The 17,794-nt window shown below is 39.9% G+C and overlaps 1 protein-coding gene across 1 annotated transcript in view; it reads left to right on the top strand.

Moving 5' to 3' along the window:
• The window catches only part of LOC119742745 (polypeptide N-acetylgalactosaminyltransferase 16-like), a 52,045-nt gene extending 44,942 nt beyond the window's left edge, over nt 1-7,103 (top strand). Inside the window, exons 11-15 of the mRNA XM_038218918.1 lie at nt 1,634-1,726; nt 1,941-2,024; nt 3,034-3,166; nt 5,155-5,274; nt 6,471-7,103. Of these exons, the coding sequence (XP_038074846.1) occupies nt 1,634-1,726; nt 1,941-2,024; nt 3,034-3,166; nt 5,155-5,274; nt 6,471-6,644 (604 nt within the window). The 3' untranslated portion in view covers nt 6,645-7,103. The remainder of the gene's footprint in view (nt 1-1,633; nt 1,727-1,940; nt 2,025-3,033; nt 3,167-5,154; nt 5,275-6,470) is intronic.
• The last annotated feature ends 10,691 nt before the right edge of the window (nt 7,104-17,794 follow it).

Raw genomic sequence — 17,794 nt, 5'->3', positions numbered from 1 at the left:
ACTGTGCCATCTCCTGAAATGTACCTATCGAGGTACTAGAAGTTCGAGACAATGCTAAGCTGCTCTTCATCCATAAAGTGGACCATTTTACCATAAAGTGGACCTTTACACCATAAAGTGGACTTTTACAGTACTATCACTGCGTTGCCATCCTGATCTTTCAGACAGATCATGTTGACACTAGATCAGGTTGCTAGCCGTACACCGCAACAACTACAGCGCAAATCAGAATAACGATACTGCGAATATACGTAGGCTATAAAGTAGTGCATGAGGGAGCTTCTGCTTAATATTTCCTGTTGAACTATCCCCGCATAGCCAAAAAAAATCTTTTTCCAAAGCTTACGCACACATAAACATTTTGAGTAAAACTAAAATATTAATTGCGAGAAAAAAGTGGACCTGCGGCCAATTTTTTGGGGGGGTGGTCGTTCGGAAAAAAAACACCCCATCCCCACAACAACAACAACCCCCTCACGCCCCCCCCCACCCCCCACAGGCCTTCTGCCTGCTTGCAACTGGTCAAAAGTAAATGCTTTTGTCGTAGTTTGTTTGCATAACTCGTGACCTGACTCGTGACCTTGAAGTATTCTGTCACAAGCCAACATGGCCAATCAGGCCGGTAATTTTTTTTTCGATTTCAATCGCATGAAACGACTGGGAATGTGACATTCCCCCTGGATGGGACGCTAGTCCATCGCAGATTACTCTCCAGCTAATGCCAGTACCCATTTATACACCTGGGTGGAGAGAGGCAAGTGGGGATGAAGTAGCTTGCCTAAGGACACAACATATGGCCAGCAGCTGGATTCGAACCCCTGACCCTCTGATCAAGAGTCATAAACCCTTAAAACTAGGCCTAACTCCCCCAACTTATGATGACCTCTAAAGATTTTTACTCAACTTCAATACTGGTAATTTTAGTAGCTAAGGAGTAAGTACCTTAGGAGTTAGTACCTCAGGAGTTAGGACCAGAAGTCTGGAGAGAACAGTCTTTATCAATAATCAGTGTTGTAGTCAAGTACTTTTTTCCGAGTGCCGAGTAATGCCGAGTACTTAGGTTGCCGAGTACGAGTACTTGTACCTCCAAGTACAAGAACAGGTCTCAGAGTACGAGTACTTGTACGTACGAGTACTAGTAATAGTACTTTTCTTCCGAGTACGAGTACAAGTACTTGTATTTCCGAATGCGGCCATACGGCAAATGGTTTGTTGTGCGTAATTGGCCCAGGCTCAGTCAAACCGATATACAGATCGACCCACTCACGGTTGGCTGTTAAATGTGTTTGTCCTGACGTGCACAGAGGAAAATCAGGAAACTTTGATTTCTCCACAATGCAATCAACTATTTCAAACTGAAAGCATCGATAAAATAAGGCCGTGGTATATATAGTCAAGCTACACAATTTTTCCCCCGAGTACTGCTATTCGAGTACGAGTACTTTGATGATCGAGTACGAGTACTTTGACATTCGAGTACGAGTACTCCAAGAAAAAGTACTCGAGTAGTACTCGAGTGCTACAACACTGTCAATAATGGTCACAGTAGGGGCGTACATTTGAACATCATGTTTTAAACAACACTGTGTGGCTGACTGACTTATTTGCGGTCTCTTTGGTTTCCATTTTACAGAAATACAAGACGAACAGCGGAAGTGTGGATGGATGATTATAAACAGTACTTCTACAATGCGAGGCCTTCGGCCAGGGGGAAACCATTTGGAAAGTATGACACTCCGTTACGTTTTCAACAAACAAAGCATTTGGAAAAATTTGTCTTGCAAAATCAGTCAAATATGAATTATTGGTAGATTCTGAAAGAGAAGTAGATTTTCTTCATGGCATATTGTAATCGGAAATTCCATCATGAATTTATGAATTGTCAAAGTTGGGTGTAATTTGTATTAAATATTGTTCCCGACTTTTTGCCCTGTCATCAGTGTGGACAGCAGGAGAGAATTAAGGAAGCAGTTGAACTGCAAGCCTTTTCAGTGGTACCTGGAGAACATTTACCCAGAACTCAGGTAGGTCTTGTCTTTTCTAATTTTTGGGTACGTTCGTTTAGCTCACCCGGGTGGCCATGGGTAAGCCCCGTGCCGTTCAATTAGCTCTTAACGTCATTCTCGGGGCTCACCCAGGTCAGCCACCACAGACCCTGCTCGTGGAGCAGAGTCACTGGTGGAAGTACCAGGCATTGTTCATTCCCTAGATTCAGACAAATATGGCGGCCGGACAGCAGAAATCTAAAGTGGACATAAAAGTTGTTGGTTATCATTCATTGAGTTCATTGCAACTTTTGAGGCTATAATTCCAGCCCAACTTTTTTGAGTTTTGCGATTGACTGAAAAGCAGTAAAATCTCAAACTAAGACCCAATCCGAAATGGGCCTTTTGTCAGTGGCTACGGCCACGGCTAAGGGTGTCACGTGGCTAACCCGTCTGCCTTTACCCGAGTTGATCCGGGTGAGCTACTCGAGACACCCTTTAAAAGTTTCAGAAAAGGTGGGGTTTTTTTTAATTGTCATCTAGGTTCCTATTGATTTTTGGAAAATGACACATATTGCAATTGGTCAAGCATCTGTAAATGTTTTTTTTGGTGAAGGAACAACTTGGTTGATTACATTGGTCTAGAGGAGTCAAAAGGGGCCATCCCCCCCCCTCCCCCTTTTTTACATAAATAACAAGAAGGCATACGGCATCTCAGTGTCTTTAGAGAAAAAAATCACCCCTTATCAGCTTTATGAAAATCCTTATACAGTGTGAAGATGAGATGAACAAAGCAATAGAAATGGTATGACTGATCAAGAGGCTCTAAAAGCTTAGTTTTTATAGATTAAAGAAAGTTGCTAATTTGCTTTGATAAATGTGATATTTTCTACTGTTTGTACCCAGACAATAGTGTGTTATAGCGCCCTCATTTGCTAAAAAAAAAAAAAAGCCTACAGCAGGCACTTCAAAAACAAAACCTATTTGTTTTGTGAAACATGCATGTCTGTCACTAAGATGACAGATTGACTGTTTTGTCTTGTTGCAGAATTCCAGCTTCAGGAAATGTGCAATATGGCAAGCTACAGCAAGGGGAGCTGTGTCTGGACTCGGCCCCACGTACCACCGGAACCACCTGGGCCCCGTCCATCATTCCATGCGAGATTCAGGATCAGAGTCAGGTCAGGCCAGCTTTTTCTACCTCTTTTTGCCTGGTCACAGAGGGCAAGCCTGGTATCCTCTTTGCGCCAGCTCACCGACTAGCTGTCACTTGTTACGCCTGGGACCAGCTTTTTTAGGCTTGTTTTCAAAGGGGGCGGGTAGGGTCGTAAAATAACCCACAGAGAGGGAAGGAGATTCAAATAATTTATAAAGGCCTATTTTACTTAGGAGTAGGGTAATGGAAAGAGGGAACAAAAGTGGCATATCGCATACTAGTATACAATTATTGAGTGGCTCAGAATGGAATGGGAGGAATATTATCGCAAGGTAAAATCTGGACTGTTCCATCTCACGAGTGAACTGAAAAAGTCCAGATTTTACCGAGCGATAATATTCCTCCCATTTCACAAATTAAAGCCACTCAATATTTGTTTTCTATAACTGACATATACATCCTTGTCATTTGATATATTGGAACTTTTATTTCAATACAAAATTGGTGGAAAATGTATTTCTCTCTTACAAAACCACCCCTTCACGAAAATGTTTGAACCAAAGCTGTAGTGCTGGCTCTTTGGAACAATTCACGCTAAGTGCAAAGCTGATCGCACACCAGCATGCATTTGCACACAAATACCGCGTCATGGAACAGGAATGATCCTAACTGTTCAGTAGTATTTCCCATTCCCCATGGGCAGATAGTACTTTTTGAGCCCCGGCGTGAGTGGGAGCAATAACGAATGTCATGTGATGTGAGTTCCACCAATCAAATGACAAGGATCTGTATGTCGGTTATATAATTAAGATTTAAACGTTGGCAGAAAACAGAGTAGAATTTTGCTAATTTATTATATAGATGGGGTTGTGTAAGACACATGTACATTGTACATTGGGGTGAGGCAGTGGCATGGGGGGCCTGGGAAGGCACGTGCCTCCACAATTTCCCAGGTCCCCCCCCCCCCTTAGTTACCCCTTACATAAAAAAACTGATCTTTTTTGCTTGCAAAGGAAGTGTCTTTTTGAAGTATCTTTTTGAGTATTATTTAATCAGAAGAGGACTAATTTTTACTCGATCCTAATCCCCTTAATTCCATTAACCCTTCGGCGTTATGAAATGTGAATAAATTCGTAAGGAAGAAGAAATTGTTCTACTAGTCTTCTAGTCACTCATGCACCTGACTCCAGGCTACATCTCTGACTGTTTGGAACGCCACGTCCCAACTCGCACTACCCGTTCATCATCTGCCATATCATTTATCCGCCCAATCACTAAAAAGCACGCTGGCGAGATGTCCTTTTCTTCCTCGGCTCCAAAGCTCTGCAATAAATCTACCACAAGCTCTCAGGAACTCCATCTCCATTTCTCAGTTCAGAAAAAACTTAAAAACTTACCTTTTCACGCATTAAGTTTCTTTCTCTTGTATGCGCTTTGTATCCTTGGGAAAAGGCGCTTTAGCAAATTCTTCGTTATTATTAAGAAGAGCGTCCTTTTGCGCGGACACCCCCCCCCCCCCCCCCCCCCACTAGATCCTGGCTATGCCACTGGGTGGGGGTTGGGTGCATAATGCACTGATTGTTTGTCTGAAGGAGACCACTTTTCGGTGATTTGACTTTTTGCAAATATTGTTCTGCAGTAGAGTATCGGATCCTTGTTACTTACAGAAAATATTCTAACATGAAATGTATGTGTGTTCAAAAAAAATTAAATAAATAAAAAAAGCATAGTAAACTGCACATTGTTTATATTTCAGTATGTATTACAACAAACTTGAATCATTGATCCTCGAACCTGATTGGTTGTTCCATGGCAACAATCCCATATCACACGATCCATATTGCACAGCATGTTGCGTCTTTACTGTGCATCGAAATTACTGGAAGATAAATGATGTTGTTCATCTATACTTTTCTGTATTCCACTCGCCCTATATATGTAGTTGTTAATACTGTGTAATTTCTATTTGACATTATTAAGGGATGTGCGAATTGTTCTGTTGATCTTATCTAGGCATGGTCATTAACCAAAGAGGACACAGTCCAGCAACAATTCAAGTGTCTGACCGTCAGTTCATCAGTGCCTGATACTAGGGTCTACCTAACTACTTGCCAAAGCAACGAAATTAAACAGGTAGGAATGCCCAGGTCTTAAGTCACAGTTAATCTCAGTTTTAGGGCCGGTTCATACAACAGAGTGCCAAGATTTTTTTGACAAGAGATTCAATCAGAGAATTTATTTATCTATTACATTGCTTTACCCAGGGTATGCCCAAACAGTTTTAAACTGGTTTCCATTGGGGTCCTGCATACAATAAAAAAAAAATGACTACAAACATATAGCACTGTTTGGGGAATTCTCTGTATTTGTACAGAATGATTTTTTTAGATGAATCTTTAACGAAAAATTTGAAGGAAAAAAAACTTAAATGAAGAAATTGACTGAAACGGGATTTGAACCTCTGACTTCCAGAACACTGTACTTGCCATGTTCAATTTTTTTCTTAGTGTTCATCGAACTGCCATCCTCTTTTAGCAAGCATTATAAGGTTGCATGCAGTAAATACAACCAAACTTTCGTGTGTGGGCCAAATCACGATTTGCATGCCATCAAATTCTCTGGTTTTTCGTGGGTTTTGTAGCCATGCAGTTAAAGGGAATATACAACATTTGCAAACATCAAAAAACGAAATAATCAAATTATCACGAAATATCTTACTGGATTGTTACGGAATGACAGTCCAAAGCATCCTGTAAAATTGTGGCTCTGACATTTTCAAGAAAACTTGTATTTTTCCAACGCTGGTCGGCCGACCAGCGTTGGAGAAAACTTCTTTTTTTTTCAACAACTGCTCCTAATTTTTCATTTTAGTTATTCCGCATTTTCTTTGCAATTGTTTACACACCAGTGAAGGGGTACAATCCTGCTAGACTGATTATCTGACCTAACAATTCCCCAAAGTCTATAAATTGCTCAGTTTAATCTTAAGTGGGGTCAGGGAACCAGACTACAAAAACATGCTTGGTTTTCTTGGATTTTCCAGCACCTCCGAACCAAAACATGAAGCAAGTCAGTTTAACAATATTTGCTATAACATACTAATCCTGCAAATACATTCATTTTTGAAAATTGTAGCAAAAGCAAATGTTGCAAAAAAGTATTAACAGAGGAAACGGAAGGCGAACAATAGACAATCCTCAATTTACACCATAAACAAACCTGCGTGACTTTGTGAGTGTTTTTACTCAGGGCATTTATCATTGGGGTCTATAATAATTTATTCACTGGTCTGCACCCATAAAGTCACCATTCCCATATTACCATTACAGAAGTGGACAAGAGAGGGCAGCAGACTCCGTCACCAGTTGAGCCACCTGTGTCTAGACCACCTGCCCCAGCGGGGCCTGGTTGTCCGGCCGTGCAGCCCAGACTCCAAGACCCAAATATGGACATTCAAGCCTCCAACTCCAGCTAGGCATAGACAGCGCTACCAGCGCCAATGAGCTGGGAATCAATCAATCATGGTGCAATTACTTACTGTACAAACTGCTGTTTCCTCTGCTTTCTGTTATTGCAAACCCCATTCTGATGCTTATGAGTGAGCCAGGGCCCAACTTCATGTAGCTACTAAGCAGTGGGATTTAAATCCAGATTTTTTTAAATTCAGTTTGAATTCCACTATTTGGTTTCCATTTTGGAAACCAGATACTCGAAACCAACCTTACAAAAAATAAGACTCTCAATTCCATTTGGAGATTATTATGGAGTACAATTACTTTGATGACGGAGTACGATTTCGAATAGGTGAGCCCAAGTACTTTGCTTCTCGAGTACGAGTACCGTGAATTTGAGTCCGAGTACTTTGAAAGTCGAGTACTTATGCAAGTACGAGTATTCCGAAAAAAAAGTAATGCAAGTTGTACTCGAGTACGAGTACTGAGTACGAGTATACTACAACACTGCTCAATCCGTTTCGTTCACAAGTACCCCCTCACCGGCAAAGAAAGAACAGTTGGGGGTGACATCTTGCCTGACCGCAATTTTGCCGTGACACGCGGCCGTACGTACCACTGCGTGTTCATAGTACAAATCCCCTGGTGTACGTGCGTCACACACAAGGAACGGTGCGCGTCAACCAGCTAAATGTCCCGCCCATGGGACGTCGTTGCAAGGTAAATGGGCGCCCTCTTTCGTTGGTGCACTGAGCCCATACTCTTTTGTTTTGGTTTGTAATATCTATTCATTTTATAAACAGGCCTTTGCAGGCACACCGCATATTGACTCCTCCTTGTACAAATTCTTGATTTGTTGATCAATACCCAGAGGGAAGTCCACATGGCACCAATGACTCTAAACTCATCATTTCCTCCCAATTTCAAAATTAACGAGGTTATACAACCAAACAATAGCAGTTGCTCCACTCTTCATGCTTTACTCGAAAAAACAAACTTGAGATAAATTCTAGAATGAAATACAAAAAATTTGTATTGAAAAATAATTATAATGTATATACACCCAGAATCTATTTAAGATCCCCTTATTATATATTATTTATGTAAAATAAACATATGTTTTAACTAAGGTCACATACATTGGACTCCATGAATGTTTTTTTTTTTTTTTTCGTTTGAAGCAACAAAAGTGCTCAAAATCTACAGACGGGTGCTTAACAATTAGCCCGAAGGAGTTTTAGCTCTGTGAATGCTGTCTATTTTTTAGAAAACACAATATTCTGGATAAAATTTTCAACTCAAAAGTCGTCATCATATTTTGAATTGCACCCTGTAGTGACACAATCCCGAAATCAGCATTCTGGACATGAATCCCGTTCAGCTGATTGTAGTTAGGTGATGTCACACACTGAACCGACAAATGGTAGTTACCGCGCACGCATTTGCATAATGTCAACACTTGCAACCATTCACGGATTCACCTAACTAGAAACGGAAATTTCCAGTAATGTGTCACTTGACACAGCGATTGAATCGACATTCTGTTATTGTTTTCTTCAAAATGACATCTTGCCAGAAGGAGTAATTTCACAGGGAGTTAAGTGCCATGACTATCTTTAAACCAAGTAAGATTTTTGTCATTAATTTGGTTGGTTACATTTTGGATAGCTGCAGATGGTCGACTCTACCTTTAAGCTTACACATTGCTACCACGCACAAATTATTTTTACATTTTTACAATTTTTGTTGGTATTCAGAAATTATTTTTTTACAGTGCCCTGATTCGATACAAAAAAAAATATTGCCTATTGGACTTTATAAATCAATATTATGAGCCAAGTACTGTCATTGACGCACACCAGCTTAGAAAACAAATGGTCCCTCTTTCTTTATTTACATCACACCTTTCTGTTTATGTGAACAGCTGCTTTAGACAGACAGCCACTATTACGCATCTAGCCTGTTTGCTGATCTGCTATTCAGCTTTCTCTTTTGTCCGAAGTGGAAGGGATAAAAACCTGGAACTGGTTTCAATCATTTAAAGACATAAAAATTGGTTTTGGGACAGATAGATGATGAAGTACATCATCTTGTTGTTGGGGGTTTTTTTGGTGGGGGGTGTTCTATTGAACATTATAGACAAAAATATGATAGTCAGCTGATGATTGCCAATTATTGACAGAAATCAGGCAAAATTCAATTTAGGCCAGATTTCTTGGGACCCTATAAATGTATAATGCATTACCTGTGATACATGTACAGTACCCAACCACAGGGCCTACCCCACACTTTTACGAGGTTTCACTGTACTAACAAGGCCACAAAAAGTGAGACGTGTCCGTTATATCGTAATGGATCTTGCTCCTTTACCAAAAGTCTGTCTTGTTCATTCTATTCATTGTCTTTAAACCAGCCAGGGAGATTTTTTAGTCTTGATAATTAAATTACTTTACCCATACATGACATGATCTGATCAGCAGATTTTTTAATACATGTCCGGATTCCGCTGCTTAATTAGTCACATTCTTTGTCTGCTGACATCACATTGTCCAGAGATGCCACTTTTCAGGTTTTAGCCTGAATTCAGGGTTTTTTTTCAAAAGTGTGACAAATTAAAAGTGCTGGATTTGGTCTGAAACATCCAGAAAACTCATTTTTGAAAGGGGGTAAGGATAGTTTCAGGTTTTTTAGTAGTGTTTCAGGCTTTTTATTGATATATTGGTGGCATCTCTGATTGTCATGCCAAGATAATTGAAAATGGATTCATCATGTCTCTTCGTAACTTGCATTTCACAAATTCCCCATGAAATATGTAATATTGAAAACAACAATCAGTACTATTTGTTGTATGTTGATTTGGAGCAGGTCGCATATTTATTATATATGAAGTATTGTGTAGCATATTTGTATTTTATGTATAGATGTTGGATGCAGAGAAGAGTATATCGTAGGGAGTTATTCCCTAAAAAAAATTATGAAGAAAAAAAACAGAATGGGAATGGGACAAAATACCTTATTGCCAAGCTAAAAACAAGTTGAGATTTTATTGGAATAAGACCATGTACTACGGCAGATGGGTGATGGGATTGTGCCTTTGATGATACAAGCATGGCATTTGGCACACAGAGTATGCCATGAGAAAGATATTTGGCTATAGGGCCATCGCAGATTTGTCCTTAAAAAAAATACAGGTAGAATAACAAGCTATGGCAGCCATTTTGAAAATTGCTTGTTAGTCTACATATGTTTTTTCATTTTTTTTCTTTCAAAATCTGCGATGGCCCTATAGCCACATAGCTTCCTTAAGACATACTCTGACTGTGTGCCAAATGCCATGCTTGTATCATCAAAGGCACCATTCCCCCAAATATCTCCCCTATCTGCCCCACTAATAAGGTGGAGTTAGAGGGCTGTGGTTTAGGCATGATAAACCTTTTGTGCATGAGGTTTACTGGTTTGCAGAACACAACAGAATGGTGGTGTTTGGCCGAGTAATTTTTATTTCCCTAAATCTTGCCTGTATTTTGGCAGTGCCCTTCAAAAGTTAATGTTATGTTCACCGCCACAGGGAATGGTTTATGAGATACATTGAGTAGCTAGAACTTGTGGAGCCCTCAACTTGGATAACAACTCACCAGTAATATTGTTTATCATTGTGACATATTTTGTATTTATCAGTTGGTATGGATCCACATGTTGGTGGATGACTCGTTAATTATGTTATAAACCTGTCTTACTTAAGGTTTTGTTTTAACTACGATATGCCAAATACTCATGCAAATATCAGGGGGAGGATGTTTTCTTCACACGTTGAATATCGATATTCTGCCTGGCAAGTCTTATACCCCGACCTCTCTTGCAGGTGTTCCACTGTACCTGCCCTCAGGCTACTGATCCTCATTAAGTCCACTTCACCTGCTGAGATTGATTCACTTTCTCTCTGTTTGCTTCAATTTCCGAGGATTTACCGTGCAAATGAAACAGGGGCCCCCGCCAGATTAACTTGAATTTGGCCACGGAATTCTCAAGGAATTTGTCTCCGAGCAAGGTTGTTGTCCGGGCCTGAAATTATTCAAATTTATGAGTGCCATGGAGACCACCGCATCTAGGAATATGATATGGTCGATGGCAGTCAGGAATTAGACTAGCCCCAGTCTAGGGCCATTGTACGTGAGAACAGTGTGTTTAGTCCAATAGATCGGCCCTAGACTGGGGCTAAAATGAGACAGGCTGGGTATTGTACTGGATAAAACAATCAGTGTACATTTTTATGCCATCCAATAGATATCATTGTATAATGTTCAAATAGGGTTTCGTATAAAGTCCATCAAACACGGGGGGGGGGGGGGGGCACGTCCCACCCCCCCCCCAACTTGGGATGTCTAAGGCCCTTGATCCCCCCCCCCCCGTGGTTCCCCCTCCCACTGTGTCCCCCCCCCCCCTCCAAAAAAAATGCACTCTCAGGTGCCCTCCCCCCTCCCATTTACCCCCCCCCCCCCCCCCCCCCCCAGTTATGCCACTGTGCCAGGATTGACAGAAACCCATGTGTTTGATGGACTTTATATTTAGCGAAATTTACAAATTCTCCTGGAAATAGCTGGAGATTTGTAGTAAACTAGACTCATTGCAAGTCTCCTATCCACCCTTCAGCCCAGGCCTTATTAATTTATACATTCTCTGTCAATTCGTAAAAAAAAATCTGGGATTGACTTGCTGAAAGTCTAGCTTTTGTCACCCACGGCTCTAACACCTGTTTCTATACTTACTTCAAATATGAAGGGGGAAAATCAATAGTATCTTCAACGCTTGCGCTCATTCGATCCCTCATTTTTCCTTAATTGAACTTCCCTTTAAATTTCCAGTTTTCCAATTATTTCTGCCTTGATTTACATACATGTACCTCAAATTACCCCGACTTGCCATGCGCTGGTCATCAGAGATGCATTTTAAGTAAAACTATGGTCACGACATAATCTGTGATAGATTGTTGAACGTAAAGTAAGCTGGGCCTGGGGCTTTTTTATGTAACGGCAGTTTGGTTTAGAAGTTCATTATCTGAACATGTGAATATTTTAAACACAAACACATTCACTTTGTGTAACAAAGTAGTGAACTTAATTTGTTAAAGAGAAGGAAATCTTTTTTTTTTCGTCACGCCACAAACTTTGGACATTTCAGTGTTTTAAAAAGGCATGTAGGATATTTTGCCTTTCACGCATTTTGTTCGTAATAGAACTACTCAAAATCCAAAGACGAATGTTGAAGTTTCAGCTCAGTGAGATTAATCTTTACGAGGAAAAAAAAACATGCACAACCTTTTGATCGTGCAACACGATTTCGTCAAAAGCACTCCTTATTTCCAAAAATCAGTCAATCGACTGATCGTTGTGAAAAAAACATTTCTGATTTCTTCTAAATGACAGCAAGCCAGACGGAGGGGTACTTTTTTGGGATAAATGCACATGACCCTATATGGCTTCAAATGTTTATAAATTCGACATGAAATTTGCATGAACGTTCCGCACATCGATTTTGTGCCTAGCTATGCGGTTTCCATAACTTCATTTCACAAGTCAGTCTTGCAAGTAATTTACATTTGTGTAAATTAAAGTAAGCCATCTCCGCAGCTCATTGCATTACGATCAATATTACATCCGATGTTCCTTGATCTATAATCGGGGAACCCAGAATACATCTCCCACTCGCAATTTGCCTTGGGAATTCAGAGAGCAAACATGTTTATCCCGGAAGTGAACTCAATTAACTCGCAGGTAAACAGAATTATCAATGCATGTACACATGCAGCCGGGAGGCTGTTTTGCTTGCCGTAAATATAGACACTCATTGTAATGAAGGTACATTTGTTATTCGAAGACTGGAAAAGTAAAATGTGATTTTTTTTGTACCGCTGTAAATTGTAATCTATTGATGTACTGGGGCACGGGTTGTGCATTGGGGAATAAGGATTGCAAGATCAATGAGATGGCTATTTGAGGTTTGTACTTTACCGTCCTGTATTTCATGCATGTATTTATGCCATTGACATTTCAGCCCGGGTATCATGATGACTCTACTCATGCTAGAATTGCTCCTCGTGTAACATTATCTAGCCGTTGAAGAAAGGCCCACAGCGCTCCTGAAAGAAACCGAATTTCGGTCATTCACATTCTAGTTCGTATCCCATTCGTGATAACCAAAACGCATTTACTGATAGGCGGCAGGAAAATTTATTTTGAACAATTTATTCAAGAACCGTGATTGGACTTTTCTTTTTGGACAATTCAGCTTTTTTTTCTCTATTTTTAATTCGTTTATTAAATAGTCTGCTTTTTTAGAAGTGCAATTCTACTTTTTAAATTAAAATTATAGCTCTAATGCTTGTGAAGCTTTTATAAAGAAAAGAGAGGTTTCTTTATTGTGTGTGTATATATAACGAAATAAACGCTCAACAATTATTGTACATTTTGTGTCAAGGTGTCAACACTGCTATATTATGTGCCATAATATTATGGTGTTTTTTTATGTCGACATTGGATTGTTATTTTTAGGGAATTGAAATCTTGTAAAGATGATTATTCCCGTTCACGGGCGTAACGTATAATTGTCCAAATCAACGAATCAACCAGTTAAATGTATTTGATATTGCTTTGGTTTTTCATTGCAAATATAAAAAAAATAAAATCTATGACAAAGAAACATGAAACATGACGAATCATGTCTGTCACTCTTTTCCATAGTTTATATTGTTATCTTCATTATGGCAAGTAAAGTCACCACTGGCTTATACCAGAGGGGATGATTGGGTATATACTAACTAACCCCCCCCCCCCCCAACCTTCTACGACTGACTAATGTGAATTATTTACGGAACGGAAAAATATATCTAGATTTCCGAGTTCCCCAATAGCGTCATCACTCAACGTTGCATATCTTGAATAATTGCTTCAGGCCAGATTGGTAATTGTATGCATTGACTGCAACATCTCCCCATTGAAAATCTTGGGCATCAATACCAACGCAGCCCGCCACCCCTCAAACCCCCTCCCCCTCCTTTTGAAAATCCTAGATCCGCCACTGAGAGACAACTCCATCACCAACATCTTTAGTCACCGAGCATATTTCCCATCGCCACGGACGTCATCATGATGTCACCGTACACATCATGACCAGAATCATCAGGATTGGAAGCCACTTTCTCGTTAAATCCCTGCACATTGTCCTCATCACGATCGTCTTTGGGTTTCCCCTCAATCCCGGCTTTGTTTGGAAGATGTTTACGCTCTAAGTTCGGGCACTACGGCACGTTGCGCTTCATCAAGAACGTCACATCCTCTCATGAAGCTTAATATATAGTACCTCAAGTGGATATTACAGGCTTCTCAATGATTGTGGATTGAAATGAGTTATGACAAAACCCAAGCCAACCTACTTGTTTTGCCTCAAACTGCCGGATGGCGCACAATGACCGATCAATGATGTATAACACGCGACAAACTCACTCGGCCGATGGGCAAGACGGCATTTACGAGTTTGGCCGTCAGCAGTCAGTTCCTATCATCAGATATCGATACAAATCTCATAATGTGCATCTTATTTTTCAGATGTAGCACTAACAGTCTGAATAGACTACACGGTATAGAATCGTTATTTGTCAATATCTATAAAACCCATAGCCTGGCGAAGTGAGCCCCACCCACCCCCTCCCACCTACGCACACCAACAAGATAAAGAAAGAACAAAATAACATTTCCCACTCGGTAGATAATAATACTGCATTCCGTTTGTGTTTTAGTCCCATGGGATTATCACCCCCTAAAAGTAGCTCTCCTTTTCAAATGTCATTTTCTTTAAACCGAAGACGCAGGTTTTAGTTATCCACCTAGAGGTAGCAGTGAAAGAGCGGGCGTTGTGATACCGACCATTATGTCCATTTTAAGGACACGCAAATCAATTTTGAGTAATACCTAGGGCATTAATGCTTTCTGAGGACGAAGACGTGGCTTGCTTGATATTCATCCGGTGAAGTAATGAATGCCAAGTGCGAAGATCTAGAGACGGAATGACTGTCAACAAGCAGAGCCTGCGGGGGCTAAGAAACATTTTCTGAATTAAACATTATCTCCACATCGGGTGACTAACCCAACATAGCTAAATCGAAAGTAATACGAAGGTAAAAAATAATAGTCGTGTTGCTTCAGTCTGCTTTGTATTTTTAGCTTAAGGCCATATACCGAAATCCTCTATACCATTCGACCCACTCACTGAGAATGAATTACACATTCTCAGCAACGAACGAGGCCTCGGTAGTCCTTCATGCAAGTATCATGGCATCAGGTGTTGTTTTTATTCCGCCATCAGCACTTACGACTTTCCTCGCCTTCCACCTCTATGGTCCAGGTTCGATTCCTCTCATAGCTGGTCCACATGTGGTTTGGGTTTTCAGTCCCTACCTGATTCCATGGGTTTCCCCCGAATATTCTTCTGGGGTTTTCCTCTCAACTCTAAAACTGTAATTTCTTTATTGTCTTCTCTCTATCTTCAGGTTTGCTACCTACAAAGCCTATAAGGCGCTTTGGAGGAATCCTTGGTATCATTACCAGAAATATAGATTTTCTCGGCCAATTTCGAAATAGCATTCAAATTCATCTTGATAGTGGCCGATTTTAAAGCGAATTCGCTCCCTGCTGTCATTCCCGTGGTTCGTATTAGCTTTCAGACGTTCAAATTCGTTATCATGCATGACATTTTCATGTTTAACACTATAAGTTGATGTCGTTCGGTTTTAAATGATCATTCAATCTAGCTGTCTGTTTGGTTTAGGGTTATTTGCATAACAATCTTATTTTCCTTTCCATCTCCGCAATTTCTATGTACATGTAGTACTTTCTGCATTGAAAATAATGGGAAGTGAAGGCAAGATGCGAGTTTTGAAGAAAAAAAATGGTATTTTTCACACGTTCTTTTTCTATTGGTTAATCTAGTTTCGTCTTCAAAGTATATCTGTCTTTAATCTAAGGACGTACACATAAAAACTGATGCGAGAAAATTAAAGATGATAGGCTACATGAAAGTCCACATACAGGGTGAGTTAAAAAAAAAAAAAAACGAAACCCAAATGTTGGGACCATTGTTTTTGTGAAGTACCGCATGTAGCACTTTCAAAATCTAAAACATGAAAGCCCAATTCATAAGCTTTCTTTTAGTACAAGAATCGTTCAAATCACTTATGTACTTTTCAAGTTACAGAATTTTAAACACAACCACCGTTTACTTAAAGGGGCTGTCCACAGATCACTAAAAAAGTTCAGTGTGCTTTCAGCAAAAAGAAAACAAATCACATAGGGATGTGTGTGAATTGGTTTCGTTTTGCTGAAAGAACGCACACTTTTTGTGATCCGTGGACAGAACTTTAAAACGGTGGTTGTGTTTAGAATTCCGTAACTTGAAATGTACATGAGTGATTTGAATGGTTCTTGTACTAAAAGAAAGTTTATGAATTGGGCTTTCATGTTCTAGATTTTGAAAGTGCTACATGCAGAACTTCAATAAAACAATGGACCCGACATTTGGGTTTCGTTTTTTTTACTCGCCCTGTATAAACTATAAACTTAGGTAACATTAAACTCAGAAGATCCTTGCACTCTTTTTATCATGTTCACATACATGTATATTTTTTTTTATCATTATGTTCGTAATTATTTACCTTTGCTCTTTTCTCAGTTAGCTTTATCGTAAACATGCTTCATTTCAGTAACATCTGCTTTCTTTTTATGCAAAAAAAAGTGATCAATATAATGGTTATTTTTGTTAACTGCTGCTTTGTGGCTGAATGTTGTGGGAAACAGCTGTTCTGTATTTTTAGATTCCAACAAAGACACTTCATTGAATTCTGACCAACAAATTAATGACATGAACCGGTTTCGAATTCCTTTGCTCACATTTCACAAATGCTTAGGCCAACTTAATGGCGAATTCGAACCACCAAACTGACGCAACGTGAAGCTGAACTCCGGTGAATTTGAATGACCCAATTTTAATTTGACCGCATTATTTTTGAAAGTGAATCGTTTAAAAGTGGAATCGCATGTGCTTTTAGATTTCACTTGAACGCTCTACATTTTTAGTTAATTAAATGTTGATGTAAACGTGCATCAAAATTCGTGCGAAAATATGTGATTCGTCATCAATTTGGCTGCCAAATCTAGTAAACCAACCGGGAAAACCTACAGTATACAATAATTATAGACGAGGTATGAATTGGCGCTTTTAATTTGGTTGAGGAAATCAATGTCTTCGATTGCAACGTCAAGACCTTTTGCGGATTGAAATAAAATTGTAACCTCATCTGTCTACGGTATATTCGTTATCGTATGGAGGATGGTTTGTGCGCGTGTGTACATTTTTTCGTTTAAAGCAACAACGTGCTCGAAATGTCATATAGGGTGCATGTCCACTAACCTGCTAAAGTTTTAGTTCGGTGAATACTTTGCCCTTTGTTGAGAAAACAGAGAAAACAATGTACACATTTGTTTGGGTCGTAAATGGATTCTGTTGCCAGCGCTTCAGATTCAAAAGTTGCGTTTCGTGTTTTGAATTGCACTCTCTTGTATACGAAACGTCATGTTTCATACCTCCATGGTATGACAAAGTTTATTACATGTACTTTGAAATATAATTTTTAAATTATCACTTTGAAAGTCTATGTACAATCCCTAAATTAGCGTTTGGGACACGATTCTCATTCAGACCGTTAGTGAATGTGACTTCAAGCTCCCAGTGGAAATGTGGAATCCTTAGCACTTAACGAATATCGTCTCTCTTAAAAAAAGTGTGTCTGCGGTATAACCCTTTTTAAAACCACCTTCAATTGTTTTTCTTCCGAACGACACCAATTCAGGCGGAATGATTTCAAATGGTATTTGGTCCCAGTCTTTTCAACACTTTAAGGATTGTTGTTCTCATTACATCAGTAGGTTCGTTTCCCGGTAATTACCACTAGGCATATTCCTACGTGCCTGAAAATCGAGCGCCTTTAAGTCCTTCCCACCGAGGCTGTCAAAGCTTTTAAAGTTCCTGCTTCATCAGAAGACAGATCGACGGCTGATGCATAGCGAGGAGCCGATGAGGCTTTTTATTCCTCTTTTAGCTCTGTGGCACGCGGCCGTTTGGGATTACACGAGATCAGCTGCAACGAGCAGTGA

This window comes from Patiria miniata, unplaced genomic scaffold (genome assembly GCF_015706575.1).
Source record: "Patiria miniata isolate m_02_andy unplaced genomic scaffold, ASM1570657v1 HiC_scaffold_6, whole genome shotgun sequence".
Lineage (NCBI taxonomy): Eukaryota > Metazoa > Echinodermata > Asteroidea > Valvatida > Asterinidae > Patiria > Patiria miniata.
The sequence above is the reverse complement of the archived record's forward strand: the minus strand, read 5'-3'. Positions and strand labels throughout refer to the sequence as shown.